This window comes from Oncorhynchus tshawytscha, linkage group LG06 (assembly GCF_018296145.1).
Source record: "Oncorhynchus tshawytscha isolate Ot180627B linkage group LG06, Otsh_v2.0, whole genome shotgun sequence".
NCBI classification, from domain to species: Eukaryota; Metazoa; Chordata; class Actinopteri; order Salmoniformes; family Salmonidae; genus Oncorhynchus; species Oncorhynchus tshawytscha.
The window spans coordinates 30915800-30933479 of NC_056434.1; the positions used below are offsets into that span (position 1 = coordinate 30915800).

The 17680-nt window shown below is 41.7% G+C and overlaps 1 protein-coding gene across 4 annotated transcripts in view; it reads left to right on the top strand.

Annotated features, from left to right (window-relative positions):
• Positions 1-17680, top strand: part of LOC112252400 (transmembrane protein 266-like) — a 77985-nt gene that overhangs the window by 49268 nt on the left and 11037 nt on the right. For all 4 annotated transcript variants that reach the window (XM_042323170.1, XM_042323171.1, XM_042323169.1 and 1 more), the window contains 2 exons: positions 15432-15586; positions 16792-16865. In XM_042323170.1, coding sequence (XP_042179104.1) covers positions 15432-15586; positions 16792-16865 — 229 coding nt within the window. The remainder of the gene's footprint in view (positions 1-15431; positions 15587-16791; positions 16866-17680) is intronic.

The following is a 17680-nucleotide window of genomic DNA, read 5'->3' on the forward strand; positions in this document are numbered from 1 at the left end:
CTTTCTTTCTCTTGTTCTTAGATTTCTCCCTGCTATTCCAGGGCTAAATCTTTCTAACGGTCTGTTTAAGCCCTGGATGGCTTGACCACACTCTATTCCCTCCTATTTATATCCACATTATTTTTCTTTCTCTGATTATTGTACTCTGTCTATTGGTTATTGCCCCTGTCTCTAGGTTTTTATAATTGTTCTCCCTTTTTGAGTATACAGTGCCTTGCGAAAGTATTCGGCCCCCTTGAACTTTGCGACCTTTTGCCACATTTCAGGCTTCAAACATAAAGATATAAAACTGTATTTTTTTGTGAAGAATCAACAACAAGTGGGACACAATCATGAAGTGGAACGACATTTATTGGATATTTCAAACTTTTTTAACAAATCAAAAACTGAAAAATTGGGCGTGCAAAATTATTCAGCCCCCTTAAGTTAATACTTTGTAGCGCCACCTTTTGCTGCGATTACAGCTGTAAGTCACTTGGGGTATGTCTCCAAGAAATAGCGATAAAATAAATAACTTACCTTTGAAGATCTTCATCTGGTTGCAATCGCAAGGGTCCAAGCTACATAAAAAATGGTCCTTTTGTTCGATAAAGTCCTTCTTTATATCCCAAAAAAGTCAGTTTCAATGGCGCGCTTGACTCAGTAATCCACCGGTGTCCCTCGTTCAAAATGCATACAAAATGAATCCCGTAAATTACCAATAAACTTCTTCTAAACAAGTCATACAACGTTCCTAATCAATCCTCGGGTACCCTATTATGTAAATAAATGATACAATTTAAGACGGAGAATACCGGAGATCATTACCATAGATAAATAGCGAAGTACGCGCACTCCCCGGAACGCGCTACAAACACTACAGCCAAAATGGGAGCCACTTAGAAAAACTACAAAATCTAGCTCATTTTTCAAAAAACAAGACTGAAACTCTTTTAAAGACTGTTGACATCTAGTGGAAGCCCTAGGAACTGCAATCTAGGAGGACTTCCTTTTATATTCCTATCCCAGCCATTGTAATCAGAGCTGAGCTGAAAAATAACATTTTGGATGGATTGTCCTCGGGTTTTCGCCTGCCATATCAGTTTTGTTATACTCACAGACATTATTTTAACAGTTTTGGAAACTTTAGAATGTTTTCTATCCAATACTACCAAGTATATGCATATCCTAGCTTCTTACTCAGGCAGTTTACTTTGGGCACCTCATTCATCCAAACATCCGAATACTGCCCCCTAGCCCGAACAAGTTAACATATAGATTATGCTCCAACAGTCTTCCCAGCACAGACCTGACTAACGAGACATGCTGGGCACAGTCAGCAGAATAGACCAAAATGTTGTTTATATAAACCACTACGCTCCTTACCAGCATGTCCCGAAACACTTCGTTAAGAAAGGTCTGGAAGACTGAAGGAGCATTAAACTAATACTCGTAATGTCCCGTGGTCGTGGAAAAGGCCGTTTTCCATTCGTGGCTTGCACGAATGCGCACCAGGTTGTAGGTGCTCCTCAAGTCCAGTTTTGTGAAGTGCTGCGTCCCATGCATTTGTTCAATTATGGTTGGGATGAGGGGTAAAGAATAGCTGAACTTCACAGTGGCTTTATTTAGTGTTCGATAGTCAATGCAGGGGAGCAGTCCCCCATCTTTCTTCTTAACAAAAAAATACGCTTGAGGAGGCTGGTGACGTAGAGGGGCGGATAAAACCCTGCTGGAGGCTCTCCTGTACGTAGATCTCCATGGCCTCGGTCTCCGCATAGACATGTCCTCTCGGAAGGGCTGCGTCAGACAGCAGGTCAATGGCACAGTCCCAGGGGCGATGAGGAGGCAGGTGTGTAGCCTGGGTCTTAGAGAAAACCCAGTGCAGATCCTGGAATTTCTCCGGTAATTCCACTTAAGGGGCGTGGTCCGGACTTTCCACCATAGTGGTGTTGACTGACATCACAATAGACCTCTGACACTCCTGCGACCAACCCAGCAGTCTCCTCTCGGACCAGGAAATAACAGGGTAATCCCAACTCAACCAGGGGAGACTTAAAACAACGGGGTGTGTGGGGGTGTCTATAATCAAAAAGGTGATCTGTTCTGAATGAGTGTCATAGGTCAGCAGAGAAACGGGAACAGTGATGTGATGTATGAGCCCTGTTCCTATTGGACAATTATCCAAAGCACGAACCGGAATGGGTGACTGTAGGGGAACCAAAGGAATGCGTAATGCAGTAACATGTAGCACCAAAAACACAAAATAAAACAAGAGCATAGATACTCACAAGACCAAGGGACCTAGGACAATGATCGACAAGGACAATGGCGAAAAGAGGGCACATATATACACATACTAATCAGAGGGAATGGGAACCAGGTGTGTGTAATGAGACAAGACGGTCCGAGGTTGGTGGTAATGAAACAGTTCAGTGACGCCTCGACCTCCGGAGCTGGTGAACAGAATGAGCAGCAGTACCAGGGGGATCCGTGACAATATAGTTTCCTTAACTGATGTTACTTTGAAAAAGTAGTTCACTACATTCAAACTGCTTTATGAACAAGTATCATATCTAAATCTGAAATGTCAAGAACAGATCACTATGGAGTCAGATGTTAGTAGAATTAGTCATTTAGCCTATTAAACACAAAAACTGTTTTGTGTCAAGTGACAATTAGGCAAGTCTGATGCCAAAAAATAAAGGACATTTTTGCCTATTTCAGCCAATAGTGTGTATGTCCAGTAGTTAGCTATACCGTTAAATGGCAAAAAAAAAAGAAATTACTGAAAACACTACCAACATTTTAATTTAGTTCAACTACCACCAAGCTACTGCAAAATGTAGTTGAATTATTAGTTGAACTACATGCAGTTCACTACTCCTCAACACTGGTCCCTCGTTTACTTTGGCAGTTATCTATAGATTGATTACAACAGTGCTCTGAGTTCCCTACTGGGATCAAGTCCTTCTGCTACTTATTCTGCAACCATTGAAACATGACTGTTGCTTGGCACAAGAATGATGCCGTTAATTATACACTCAATTGTACATTTCAACAGTCAGTAGAATTAAAATTGAAGTGATATGAACATCACAGAATGTAAGAATACAGTAGAGAATGAATTTAACTGAATCTGGACATCTCTGTAGATGGATTTCTGAAAAGAGTAGAGGGGACTATTTCAAACACACAGAGGAACAGTCCTCTCCATCAAATTGGCTGTGCAGCTGGGTAGCACAATTTGTGGGCATGGCTTGACGGTTTGTTAATATTCACAGACATGCAAAGTGTGAGATTGCTTTTTGGGCTGAGAGTGAGAGAGATCAAGTGTATTGGTGAAAACCCATTTATCAGAACCAGCTTGTCTGCTGCTCTGCAGATGTAGGCCGATCCATCTCCATTTGCCTTATATTAAAAGCCAATTTCTCCAGCAAAGAATCGCCTGAATTCCTTTTGGCACCATAACTTCCAAACAGCAGGTAGTGAGGTGCATATCCTGCACCGTGTTGTTGTATTCCTGCATCACTTCCTGCAGGTGGTCATGCCAGTGTCGTCTTCAAGGATCCACTCCAATTCGCATATTGCCCCAACAGATCCACAGATGACGCAATCTCTATTGCACTCCACACTGCCCTCTCGCACCTGTACAAGAAGAGCACTTACGTGAGAATGTTGATAGTTAACTACAGCTCAGCATTGAACACCATAATGCCCTCCAAGGTCATCACTAAGCTCAAGACCTTGGGACTGAATACCTCCCTCTGCAACTGTATCCAGGACTTCCTGATGGGCCGCCCCCAGGTAGGGCTGGGCGATATGGCCAAAATATCATATCACGGTATCTACATTTTTTTAAACGGTTTGACAGTATTTTATGTTTTTGAATAATAAAAGTTAAAAGTATGCTTTATGAGTAGTGCGTGACCCAAGGGTGGCAACACATACATTCTAAGTTATTTTAATGGGTCTTTCTCCATTCTGATGGTTTTATACTGTTCAATTCAACTTCAACAAAAAATTATTTTCAGCATTTACATTCATTTCTGCACTCATTTGAGATCATTTCCACACGTAGGGCTGCATGATATGGGCAAACAATCTAGGCCTCATATTTATATTGGAATCATTTATCTTGGAATCATGGAAATATTAAAATTTAAATTCTATAGTTAGAATATAATAGTGGGCACTTTAAATAGAGTGTTTGACATGACAACAACTTAAAATGACAGGGAGGAGTTATTGTTACAGGGTAGGAACTGAAGTGTTGACAAGTGTTTCCTATAATCTTGATAAAACAGCATCGGTTGTCATCAACATTATTGCATGTGCAGCATTGACCATGCAGAGACTGAACGCAAGTGTCTCGTGCTCGAGGAACAACAAATGCGCTCCTTGAGTGACAGGAACCAGGGCTAGTTCTGTGTAGAAAGCGGCATTGAGAGCGATATCGGAGAGAGATGACTCAGGTAGCGAAGTAAACTATAAAAATGGACGTTACACATGGTGTATCACATTTAACAAACCAAACAAATACTGTTATAGAAGGTAAAGTAAAAACACAAACCTGTCGTGCATCAATACAGCTACAGTGGGGCAAAAAAGTGTTTAGTCAGCCACCAATTGTGCAAGTTCTCCCACTTAAAAAGATGAGAGAGGCCTGTAATTTTCATCATATTTACACTTCAACTATGACAAACAAAATGAGAAGGAAAAAAATCCAGAAAATCACATTGTAGGATTTTTTATGAATTTATTTGCAAATTATGGTGGAAAATAAGTATTTGGTCACCTACAAACAAGCAAGATTTTACTGTATATCGTAAAATATGTTATACCGCCCAGCCCTACCCACAGGTGGTGAGGGTAGGAAACACCACATCCACCACGTTGACCCTCAACACGGGGGCCCCTCAGAGGTGTGTTCTTAGCCCCCTCCTGTACTCCCTTATCCCTAACGACTACTTGGCCACACACAACTCCAACACCATTATAAAGTTTGCTGACGACACAACAGTGGTCGGCCTGATCACTGACGATGATGAGACAGCCTATAGGGAGGAAGTCAATGACCTGGCAGTCTGGTGCCAGGACAATAACCTCTCCCTTAACGTTAGCAAGACAAAAGAGCTGATTGTAGACTACAGGAAACGGAGATGCGAGCACGCCCCCAATCCACATCAACGGGCTATAGCGGAGTGGGTCGGGATCTTCAAGTTCCTCGGTGTCCACATCACTATGGAATTAACATGGCCCACACACACCAACACTATCGTGAAGAAGGCACAACAATGCCTCTTCCAACGAAGATTTGGTATGGGCCCTCAGATCCTCAAAAAGTTCTCCAGCTGCAACATTGAGAGCATCTTGACATCTTGACTGTATCACCGCTTGGTATGGCCACAAGATTTTGTTGTGACTCTTATGTGGATGCTGTTAAAAATATTTATTGTTCTGATGTGATTAATAAGGGGCATCCTGACGCTGCACTTGATGAAATTGATTATTCAATTTACTGATAAACATGCACCTATTAGGAAACTGACTGTTAGAACTGTTAAGGCTCCATGGATTGATGAGGAATTGAAAAACTGTGTGGTTGAAAGAGGTGGGGCAAAAGGAGTGGCTAATAAGTCTGGCTGCACATCTGACTGGCTGACTTACTGCAAATAGAGAAATTATGTGACTAAACTCAACAAAAAGTCAAATAAACTTTATTATGAAGCCAAGATCATCGATATAAAAAATGATGGAAATCAACTGTGGAGTACTTTAACTGAAATGATGTGCAGAATGATTCATTCAACTCCATCTTTCATCCAATCAGATGACTTATTCATCACAAAGCCATTTGATGTTGCCAATTATTTTAGTCATTACTACATTGGCAAAGTGCACAAACTTAGGCAGGAAATGCCAACAACGAACAGTGAGCCATCATATTCATGCATAAAAAAACTAATAATGAAAGAAAAGCATTGCAAGTTGGAATTTTGTAAATTTAGTGTGGGAGAGTTGGACAAATTATTGTTATCGATCAATAATGACAGACCTCCTGGCATTGACATCTTGGATGGAAAGCTACTGAGGATGATAGCTGACTCTATAGCCACTCCTATCTGTCATATCTTTAATCTGAGCCTAGAGGAAAGTATTTGTCTCTGGGCCTGGAGGGAAGCCAAAGTGATTCCTTTATCCAAGAGTGGTAAGTGGCCTTTACTGGTTCTAACAGCAGACCTATCAGCTTGCTGCCAGTTCTTAGCAAACTTAGCACACCAAATACAGTGCTATTTCTCTGTAAACAAATTAACAACAGACTTTCAGCATGCTTATAGAGAAGTGCACTCAACATATACTGCACTAGATTTCAGTGGAGCCTTTGACATTATTGACCATAACCTGCTGTTGAAAAAACGTACAGTATCAGTCAAAAGTTTAGACACACCTACTCATTGAAGGGTTTTTCTTTAAATGTAATATTTTCTACATTGTAGAATAATAGTGGAGACATCTAAACTATGAAATAACACATGGAATCATCCTCCCCGCAGGAGGCCTTTTGCCTTTTGGTAGGCCATCATTGTAAATAAGAATTGTAACTAACTTGCCTAGTTATATAAAGGTTAAATAAAATAAAATATGCACCTGCTGTCACGTTCTGACCTTAGTTCTTTTGTTATGTCTTTGTTTTAGTATGGTCAGGGCGTGAGTTGGGTGGGTTGTCCATGTTCTTTTCTGTGTTTGGCAAGGTATGGTTCTCAATTAGAGGCAGCTGTCAATCGTTGTCCCTGATTGAGAACCATACTTAGGTAGCCTGGTTTCACTTTTGAGTTGTGGGTGCTTATTTCCTGTTTAGTGTTTTTGTCTTTCACCTTGCCGGACTGTTTGTTTGTTATTTATTGTTTTGTTCAGTGTTCTAGTACGTGATTATAAGCAATGAACACTTACCATGCTATGCATTGGTCCTCCTCTCTTTCTCCCAATGGCGAACGTTACACCTGCACTCCACTCTCTCATTAAAAAACACTTCATAGCTCTTGGAGTCCCAAGAAAAGCTAGTCTAACTTGATGGATTTTTTGGGGCATTTCTTATACTAATAGACTATGCAATGAGGGGTGCAAGCCCTTGTTTGCTGAATGTTAAATACAGCAGCCAATAGGAGTTTGAAAGAAGAGAGAACGGGCGATGGCGGTAGGTTATAGCAGTTATTTACTCAGACCCATCTTCAATTTTGGTGAAGTGAAGGCTATCTGCATCTTATTCTAGTCCATTGTAACATTCTCACATAGGTGTTCCTTTTGTTCAGGTGAGAAAAGGAAGTGTGGAGTGTAGTAGAGATTGCATCTTCTGTGCATCTGTTGAAGCGGAATGCCAATTGGAGTGGGTCCAGGGTGTCTGGGATGATGGTGTTGATGTGAGCCATGACCAGCCTTTCAAAGCATTTCATGGCTACGGGGCGATAGTCCTTTAGACAGGTTACCTTGGCGTTCTTGGGTGCTCTGGTGGTCTGCTTGAAACATGTAGGTATTACTGACTGGGTCAGGGAGAGGTTGAGAATGTCAGTGAAGACACTTGCCAGCTGGTCAGCATATTCTCTGAGTATGCATCCTGGTAATCCGTCTGGCCCTGCAGCCTTTTGAATGTTAACCTATTTAAAGGTTTTACTCACATCGGCTATGGAGAGCGTGATCTCACAGTGGTCCGGAACAGTGTGTGTTTGTGCGTGTGTGTGTGTGACAATGTGCATGCTTCGCCCACCCGAGGATGTATTTTTTAGCCATCTAGCAAAAACTTGCAAAAACTTGTCACTTAAATCTTGCTGGATTGATTGCTTTCATTTTACTCCTGCGATTCTTTCATAGTCTTGCTTGTGCCTTGTTGTTTCTAATGACCTGTCAAACACTCCCCTGTAATGGCTGAAATGGGCTCAATGGAATACATAGTCTATCATTTGAATCTATAAGAACGCTAAAGGATCGTCTGGGATTTTGTGCACTCTTAAAAGACAAGAAAGAGAAGAAATATAACGTTATTTTGATGTATTCATTTTTTTGTGAAATTGAACAAAAAGTTATTTAAAGCTGTAATATGTAACTTTTTGGGAGACCTGACCAAATTTTAAAGATCTGTCATTCTCATTGAAAGCAAATTTAAGAAGCAGTAGATATGTACCTACTATGGCTGCTATTTCTATGCACCCCGTTCTTAAGTTTAGTTTTTGCATCTTTTACTTTCGGTTATGTACACCAGCTTCAAACAGCTGAAAATACAATATTTTATGGAAAATATATTTCACAGCAGTTTAGATGGTGCAATGATTCACTACACTATACTTGTTTGTTTTGCCACATTAACTGAAATTATGAGAACTGTTAGAATTTTTGCAACCAGGAAATGGCTTAGCAATTTCTGAATAGTAAATCTTTAATAAAAAAAATGTTTACAAATTAGATGCGCTGAAATGCAGGGTTGGGGAGTAAAGGATTTGTAAGGGATTTCAAAAAAACTCTAACTGTTTATCCATTACGTTACCAGCTAAAATATTGGAATCAGATTACAGATACTTTTGAAAAACTAGATGATTACTTCGAGGATTACTTTTAAATTCAGAAAGGATGTTTGTGAAAAAAATCTTTGACACTTCTCTGTTTTCTCAATGACTATCAAATCAGCATTGAAAAAAGGCGTAAATGTAAGTTTGTTCCACCTGAGCGAGTCTGACCACAAGTCAGAGACCACTATGATGACACACCAAATGTGTTTGATATATTGCAGGAAAAGAGCAGGAATTAGGCTTTTGTAGGCTACAGTCCAAGCTGTCTTCCAATGGTGCGGCTGCTGTCGGCATCAAAGATTATCCAATTTGAATAAACGCTTGGAGATAAGGATGGCAGCAGTGGTGGAGTCTATGGCCATACGGATATCACTCATTATTGATATCTACATAGCGCATTGATGTGAATCATACTGCTGCTCTCATATCCATTGATTCTTGAAGAATAAAACTTATAAATGCCTCATGAGTTTTTCTACAATGTTTGTAAACATTGTAAATCTTAACAAACACTGTATAGCCTCATAACATGGTTAAAACAATATTTTTGATTTCATGGATGGTCAGTCCTTGCATCCATAACTCTGTCTATTAATCATTTTTCCAGGCCCATCACTCAGCTTTTTAACAAAACAGACGCGGAGCGCCCATTTTGTTATTTTTTCATCTGTGGATTTGCCCTTTAAACAGCTGCATATTATCAAGATATCAAAGTGTCACCAACAAAGAGGTAAACAATAGGCCTATAGCAAATGCAGCATATGGCATTCATTTTTCACAAGTAAATAGCACTTTTCAGTAGTGCTCAAAGCATGTCATTCCATGAGCGGAGCATTTATTTTTTAATTCGAATCAATGAGCCCAATCAGTCCTCCATGACAACACAATCATAAACCACAGAGTAGGGCTGGCAAAAAATTCCTTCGTTTTGGGGTTATGCTCACGTAAAACAATGTGGCTAATCAATACTTCCATATTTCCAAGTTCTATTCTTGAAGATCAAGGGGTATAACATTAATTGGAATGACTGGAATTCTGATAGACTTTTTAGGGTTTTAACGTAAAGATATAATTTAATCGTATTATTGTATTTAGTAGAAAGCGATGGGTTAGAAGAAGCTTACATAACCAACCCAAAAATATATTTTTTTACATCCATATATGGCCAGCTATGTAAACTTTAACATTGATTTGTCCTGCAATAGATGTCATTCAATTGGTAATATACATTTTTGTCTTCTTCAAATGCCTCTTATTAAGGCAAAAGTAATCTTAAAGTAACTGAATGTAATCAGATTACGTTACTGAGTTTGGGTAATCCTAAAGTTACATTACTGATTACAATTTTGGACAGGTAACTAGTAACTGTAACAGATTACATTTAGAATGTAATCTCCTGTACCCAACTCTGCTGACATGAAAGTTAAAATGAACACTCAGATTGTAGTGATATTATGTCTGATTTTCAAACTATTTAAAGTATGTTTAGCTAGTTGTAATCTAGAGCCAAGCGCGTTGAATTTTAATCCGAGGGTATCATGCTATTTACACACTTGTTGAATTATGCAAGATAACGTGACAACAACAGTAATTTATGAGGCAGTCTGGACAGCGCAGGTGAGTGCAGATAGGGTAGACAGAGCAAGTGTTTGGTGGTTGCATCCCTGTTCCACACCTTTATGTTAATTCATTCATATATGCAAATACACCCTGGTGTAGTTATGTAAATTAGGCACATAAAATTGTCTTTATTTGAACACAAAATACTTTACAAATACATGCTACAATGATAAAATGTATATATGAGTGCATTTACTGAATTAATATCAGACGGATTAAAACAAATCTAAAAGTTTGTAGTATCTTTATCCATTGTCCGTTGCATTTATTTGATTTTTGGGAAAACCTTTGAACAATTTCAATGACTGTTGCTAGTGTGTGTGTGTGTGTGTGTGCGTGTAGATCTTGAAGTATTGCCTGTTCTATGTATGGGCTATGACCGGCTGAGACTGAGGGAATTTCCCTCTCTCACTCACAGTGTTTTACCACTGATACTACTTCACTTGCTCATAAATACTTAAAAGTCTTCAGTACTCCAGGTTTAAAATGATTTCCCCAAAATTAAGTTTCTGAGCTTCGAGTAATCCATCATGGCCAATTGCAATGCTTCCAGACAGGGTTTCTCTTTACCATTTTATTACATTAATACCTTTCCTCCTTGCTGGAAGGATCACTTTAAATTAATTATGAAACCATACACATTAAATTAGCCTTTTTAATCCAGAACCTAACACCAGTGTTTCCTAGAAAAAAAGTGCTGTGTTAGTGTGCTACCCTTTCAAATAGCTGTGGCAGACAATAAATGCAGCCTGGTCTCAGTAGACGTAACATAGTCAACATCAATCCGGGACACTCAAATTAGTATGATATGTTACGTTTGGTATGGTTACATAAGACTGAAGGTTAGTTGAGGCAAAAACGAAAGTTGGGTGTTTGGTCGGGGTGGATGGATGGATGTATTAACGTGAACATCTAGCAACCCAAAGGCTGCGTGCTCTAATCTCATCACGGACAACTTTAGTATTTTAGCCAATTTGCAACTTTGCAATTGCTTGCTACTTTTTAGCTACTTAGCATGTTAGCTAACCCTTCCCCTAACCCTAACTCCTAACCCTAACCTTAAACCTAACCCCTAACCACTAGTGTGGCTAATATTAGCCACCTAGCCATGTAGCTAACGTTAGCCACAACGAATTGGTGTACGTAACATATTGTACGGATTTCAATTCATAACATATCATACGTAATGAATGATAGACATCCACAAATGAATACATACCATACGAAACGTAACATTTCATACTAATTGGAATGTCCCCGATATACATTTACTATGTTACGTCTACCCTTGAGTCCAGGTTGATAAATGGAGTAGATATGTGTTACACATGTAAACATATTGTTTGTTTGGCTATTTACCACTGAACAAGTTTCAAATGTTATTAGTCGTATGTACAGGATACACATGGTATAGCCCGTCCAACTAAATTCTTACTTGCAGGTTTCTTCTCTACAATGCAACCACAATGAGAAATAATACAAGATACGAATACGAATATAAAGTAAATGGTTCAGTAGAATATAATATTTTTTATAGCATAAGTATAAAACAGGGAGGCACAATTTATAGTCCAATAGTTACACATGTTTTCGGGGAGGGCGGATTGGGGTCATGTGTTTAAATTGTGCAGAATTTAGCAATAATAACAAGTCTGGTTGCAGCAGTTGTAATGTGTGTGTAGCATGTTTACCGTGTGTGTGCGCATGTGTGTGCGCTTGAGTGAGTGCATGTGTGTTAAGGTGCAGACTGGCCGTGCAGGTGGTCAGTCCAGTTCAAGCGTTCAGCAGTCTGATGGCTGGTAAATAAAAACTGTTTCTGAGCCTGTTGGTATCAGAACTCATGCTGCGATACCGTCTGCTCGACGGTAAAGGGAATGAACAGCTCATGGGTGGGGTCCTTGATGATGCTTCGGGCCTTCCTCAGGCAATGTTTTGAGTAGATGTCCTGGATGAGTGGGAGCACGGTCCCAGTGATGTACTGGGCCATCTTCACCTGGACCTGGAAATTCCCATACCAGACCGTGATGTAACCCGGTCAGGACGCTTTCGATGGTGCAGCGGTAGTATTTGGAGAGGACCCGGGGTAGCATGCCAAATTTCTTTAGCTGCCTTAGGAAATAGAGACACTGTTGCACCCTCTTGATGAGAGTGGTGGTGTTGTTGGTCCATGATAAGTCCTCGGTGATGTGACTCTCTCTACTGCAGTCCAGTTGATGTGGATCGGGGTGTGTTCCCTCCTCTACTTCCAGAAGTCAACAATCAACTCCTTTATTTTGCTGATGTTGAAGAAGAGGTTGTTGTCCTGGCACTACATTGCCAGTTCACTTACCTCCTCCCTATAGGCTGACTTGTCCTTGTTGGTTATCAGTCCTACAACCATTATGTTGTCAGCAAACTTGATGATGGAGTTGATGGAGGGTCATGCAAAGGAACACAGTCGTAGGTGAACAGGGAGTTCAGCAGAGGGCTGAGGACACACCCCTGAGGGTCCCCTGTGTTAAGAGTCAGTGTGGAGGAGTTGTTGTTGCCAATCCTCAAAGCCTGTGGTCTGTCCATCAGGAAGTCCAGAATCCAGTTGCAGAAATTGGTGTCCAGACCCAGGGCTCTGAGCTTGTTGTCAGGCTTGAAGGGAACAATAGTGTTAAATGCTGAACTGTAGTCAATGAACAACATTCTCACATAGGTGTTCTCCGTTCATCTAGGGTTTTTGGTTGGGGTACAGAATGTCCGTATTGTTATTGTGGGTAAAACATCAACACATTTCCTACTGATACCTGTGACTGACAATGTATATTCCTCAATATTTGATGGATGGGTCCTGATTGAAATATATTTCAATCAGTATTCTCAAAACAGTCTTGCAGCATTGAGTCACACATGTAACGTGGGATACTGTCCCTACTGGCCAATGAATGTATTTTCTGCTATCACATAGAAGCCTCCTCTAATTCCCTGTTACCTCCAGTGTTGAGCTCCTAATCTGTTGGCATGGCTTGGATCAGAGTGACAGGCAGTGGTGCAGTGGGTAGCAGCGTGTGCCAGTTAGCCCCTGGGAGTGCTCATTGACACAGCATGGCCCTGCTCCAGCCCCCAGCCCCTCTGCTGATCTTGGCACCAGGTGGACAGGATATCCAGTCCTCCACCGGAGGTCCAGCTGTAGCCGCAAGCTGGCTCATCTCACTGGGCCTCTCTCACTCTCTTGCTCTGGCTCCCCTTCCCCCCTCTCTCTTTTCTCTCTCTACCCCTCTCTGCACAGCCCCAGTGCCTTCAAAAATAACTGCCTCTCTGTCTGTTTGTCTTTTCTGTCCTGAAGCCTGGAAGTAGAATCTTTCTTCTTCTCTTGTGCTAAAAGACGGACATTGGCAATAGGATTTCTTCACTCGGGGACAGGTGACAATGACAAAGTGCTGTTTTTCAGAGGACATGCATCTTTCACTGTCTGCCCCTAAGAAGCTCTCTCGCTAGAAATATCAGAGTAGTTTTGTCTGTGTAAAATACAGAGTAGTGACAGGGAGGGAAAGCCCTGCTTGCCTCGCACAGATCTGCCATTATTTATTGACCATAAATCTCTGGGAGCCTGTCTCCGGCCTAGCGTCTGGTTCGAGGGACCCAGAGGAGAGGATGGTTTTAAGGTAGACACAATATATCCAGACAAAGGCCTAACTCACCTGGGAAATGCCACTCTTATCTGCACACTGATGGAAATGCATGGCCGTTTAGATTTTAGAGGGAGGGGGATCACTGGAACCTACTGTCAGATCACTGGGGAATGGATGGCAGTGTGCATGAATAGCTGACATAGGGGTCATGAGATGTAAAGGTTATATTACGGATCCGACCCACACCCTGTTACCACCTACTCCATCCCTGTCAGAAGAGAGAGAAAAAGAAAAACCCAGTAGTGTATGAATATTGTCATTGAAATCAGATGAAGCCATCATCATCCTGGAGGCAATCATATTTTTGGCTGTGAATGAGGAGAGATGAGGAGGAGGTCTGTGGCCTCCAGATGGTGTGGATACAGCCCCACTGAAGCCCTCTGAGAGCCACAAGATGAGGTCACACAGCCAGCATGAAGGTGGCTGGAACACAGTACAACAGTCTGCTCCCAGAGGGATGAGGCACACTGAGCACAGAGATCTGGTTTGGAAATATCTTTATATCTCTAATTAAAGAGATCATAAAAAGTTTGAGTTCTATGGCTTCAACATACTGCTCAGCTCTCAAAACTGCCAAATACATCTTGTTTGTGAAGCTGAGTAAATATGGCCATGTGGTGAGTGGTGCCACAAGGCAAACACAAGCGCTGTGTGATTCTAGAGCACTAATTCTTCACACTGTTGTTTGAGTTTAGATTAAACTTTAGTTGGTCAATTCAACAAATGCTCAGACAAACATTGTCACAAATCAGTAGTATGTGTGTGTGGATGTGTAATATTGTGGTATTTGTGCCTGATTGGAACTGTGTCCTATGGTGTCTCAGAGTATAACACCAAGTATAAAGCACTTCTCAACGACTCCACTGTACTGTACTGTCTGTCATAGAGCAGAGGTAGGCAACTAGATTCAGCCTCTGGACGATTCTTTTTTTGAAATGTTTGTTTAAAAAGAAAACATACATCGACAAAAACAATAGTCCATTTAACATTTACATACATTTCCACGTATATTAATGAAATCCCAGGTGCTCAGACCCACATGTTCCCACCGTATCCACACCCAGTGTTGTTTGTAATGCTTGTAAGTCTCTGCCCCATAGGACTTCATATTGTGTTACGTTGTTTCTGTCTGTAGACAGATTTTTTTCAATATTTAAATCATGTCGAAGCAGATGGTCAGAAGGGCAGAACATAATTATAATTTGAACACTGCAAATTGACTACAACAAAGCCCAATAGGAGATTGCATTTGAAACTAGTAATAATTTCATATCTTGATTACATTGAGGCATGATCACAGATGTCTTTTTTTAATGAGTGGGAACACTTGGGAACAGACTTCCTAAATTAAACACATTTTTTGCTGAATTCCTGACAATTTTATGTTGTTTTTTTAACCTAATAAGTCATTTTCTTTTACGAAAAACTTCGAGGGAGCAAAGAAAATCACTTGCAAGCCGGTTTTGGCCCACGGGCCGCCTGTTGGCGGTCCCTGACATAGAGGTTTGAAAGAGAACTAATAAATTTGAATACATGTCCTTCTCTGATTTGCATTTAATGACATTCTCCTTTGTCTCTGCATTCCACCCCCTCCTCTCTGTCTCTCTGGTGTCAGGTCTAACTGGCTGAAGCCGTGCTGTGGGCGGAGGGCAGCCCCGTGGCAGGTGTGTCTGCTGAGCGCTGGCTTTAACTGTTTCGTGGTGGCCTGTGTCATCCTGGTGGTGGTGCTGCTGTGTCTGGAGCTGCTCATCGACACCAAGCTCCTGCAGTGTGAGTGACCCTGGAACTGTCTCTGTTTTAGAACATGGATCTTCTGGACTTGTTTTCATGCAATGACAATTTAAAAGGGCTAACTTGTGATAGACTTCTGCAACTTAAACTGTCACAAAGATTGTGATGGAAGATACACAAAATGTGATTTGACCCCTATTGAAGTTAAGACATACAAAACAGCTGTGGTATAGAATGTTGGAATATACTGTACAATAATGCACATCTGCTGTTATGGATGTAGATAATATACTGTTTGATAATGCAGTGGCAGTGACAGGTCCAGGACCTGGGGCTGTGATCTCTCCTCTCTATAAAAACAGTATAATGCAGTGACAGGTCCAGGACCTGGGGCTGTGATCTCTCCTCTCTATAAAAACAGTATAATGCAGTGACAGGTCCAGGACCTGGGGCTGTGATCTCTCCTCTCTATAAAAACAGTATAATGCAGTGACAGGTCCAGGACCTGGGGCTGTGATCTCTCCTCTCTATGAAAACAGTATAATGCAGTGACAGGTCCAGGACCAGGGGCTGTGATCTCTCCTCTCTATGATATCAGCCTCATTAGTAAGCACAGTGTCAGGTGGTCTAATACCACTGTGACCCATCTCACATGGAAATGACCTCATCTTCATCCTCTGGCTCTGGGGAGGGAGGTGTCCTCATCTATCATGGGGATAAGGTCAGGAGTCATCACCTCTATGGTGTCACAAGCTCTATGAAGGATGATACTGTAGGGCCTCCATCATGTCAATGTGGATGTATTTTAATGCATTCAAGTCTTCACAAGTCCCTGGAGGCAGATTTAAAAGACGGGACAGTTGGGAGGGAAGGATAAATGAATGGGGTGATTAAGGTTGTCTGTCTGCTGGGTGAATATACGGAGAGAGGGAGGGATGGAGGAAGATGAATGGACTGATGGACAGGTCAGTGAACACAGCAAACAAAGACAGATGGGAAGGGAGGTGGCGTGTGAAGAGGAAGAGGAATGCTGTAGTTGACAGCCAAATGCAGTATGATGCTGGCCACAATTAGGCGGATGAATAGACAGGCATTCAGACAAACATGTGCATATGCGCGTGCGTGTGAATGTATGTGTCCTTGCCTGTATGTCTGTGATTGTGTGTCCGTCTCCAGTATTTAACAAAGTATCTGAACCTCTAAATGAATCTCTAAATGTTGTCTATTCTGTGCTGTCTTCATAGTTAACAACGCGTTGCTGTTTGCCAGCATTATCCACTGGATCAGCCTGGTCATTCTGTCTGTGTTCTTTGCTGAGGTGAGCCCCTCTCCCTTCTCTCTCCCCCACTGGATCAGCCTGGTCATTCTGTCTGTGTTCTTTGCTGAGGTGAGCCCCTCTCCCTTCTCTCTCCCCCACTGGATCAGCCTGGTCATTCTGTCTGTGTTCTTTGCTGAGGTGAGCCCCTCTCCCTTCTCTCTCCCCCACTGGATCAGCCTGGTCATTCTGTCTGTGTTCTTTGCTGAGGTGAGCCCCTCTCCCATCTCTCTCCCCCACTGGATCAGCCTGGTCATTCTGTCTGTGTTCTTTGCTGAGGTGAGCCCCTCTCCCTTCTCTCTCCCCCACTGGATCAGCCTGGTCATTCTGTCTGTGTTCTTTGCTGAGGTGAGCCCCTCTCCCTTCTCTCTCCCCCACTGGATCAGCCTGGTCATTCTGTCTGTGTTCTTTGCTGAGGTGAGCCCCTCTCCCTTCTCTCTCCCCCACTGGATCAGCCTGGTCATTCTGTCTGTGTTCTTTGCTGAGGTGAGCCCCTCTCCCTTCTCTCTCCCCCACTGTGGCAGCAGGCTCACTTACAGCTGATGCAGCCAAGGGTTGATTTAATGCTATAGTGTGCAGTATGAGACAAAGGTGAGCTAGAGAGGTGCAGTGGTGTATCCTGATTACAACACCCTATTAAAGCCTGCCCTTTCCCCCATCAACACATTATCGACTTATTAGGGTTTCGTGAGATCCAGCAAGTAATGTATTCATTAAAAAAACAAAAAGGGAAAACAGCTAACTTCCAGTAATTCTACACATTTTGTCAATGGACAGGAGAAAAATCAGTCAAATGTAAGAACAGTAGCTATTTATTT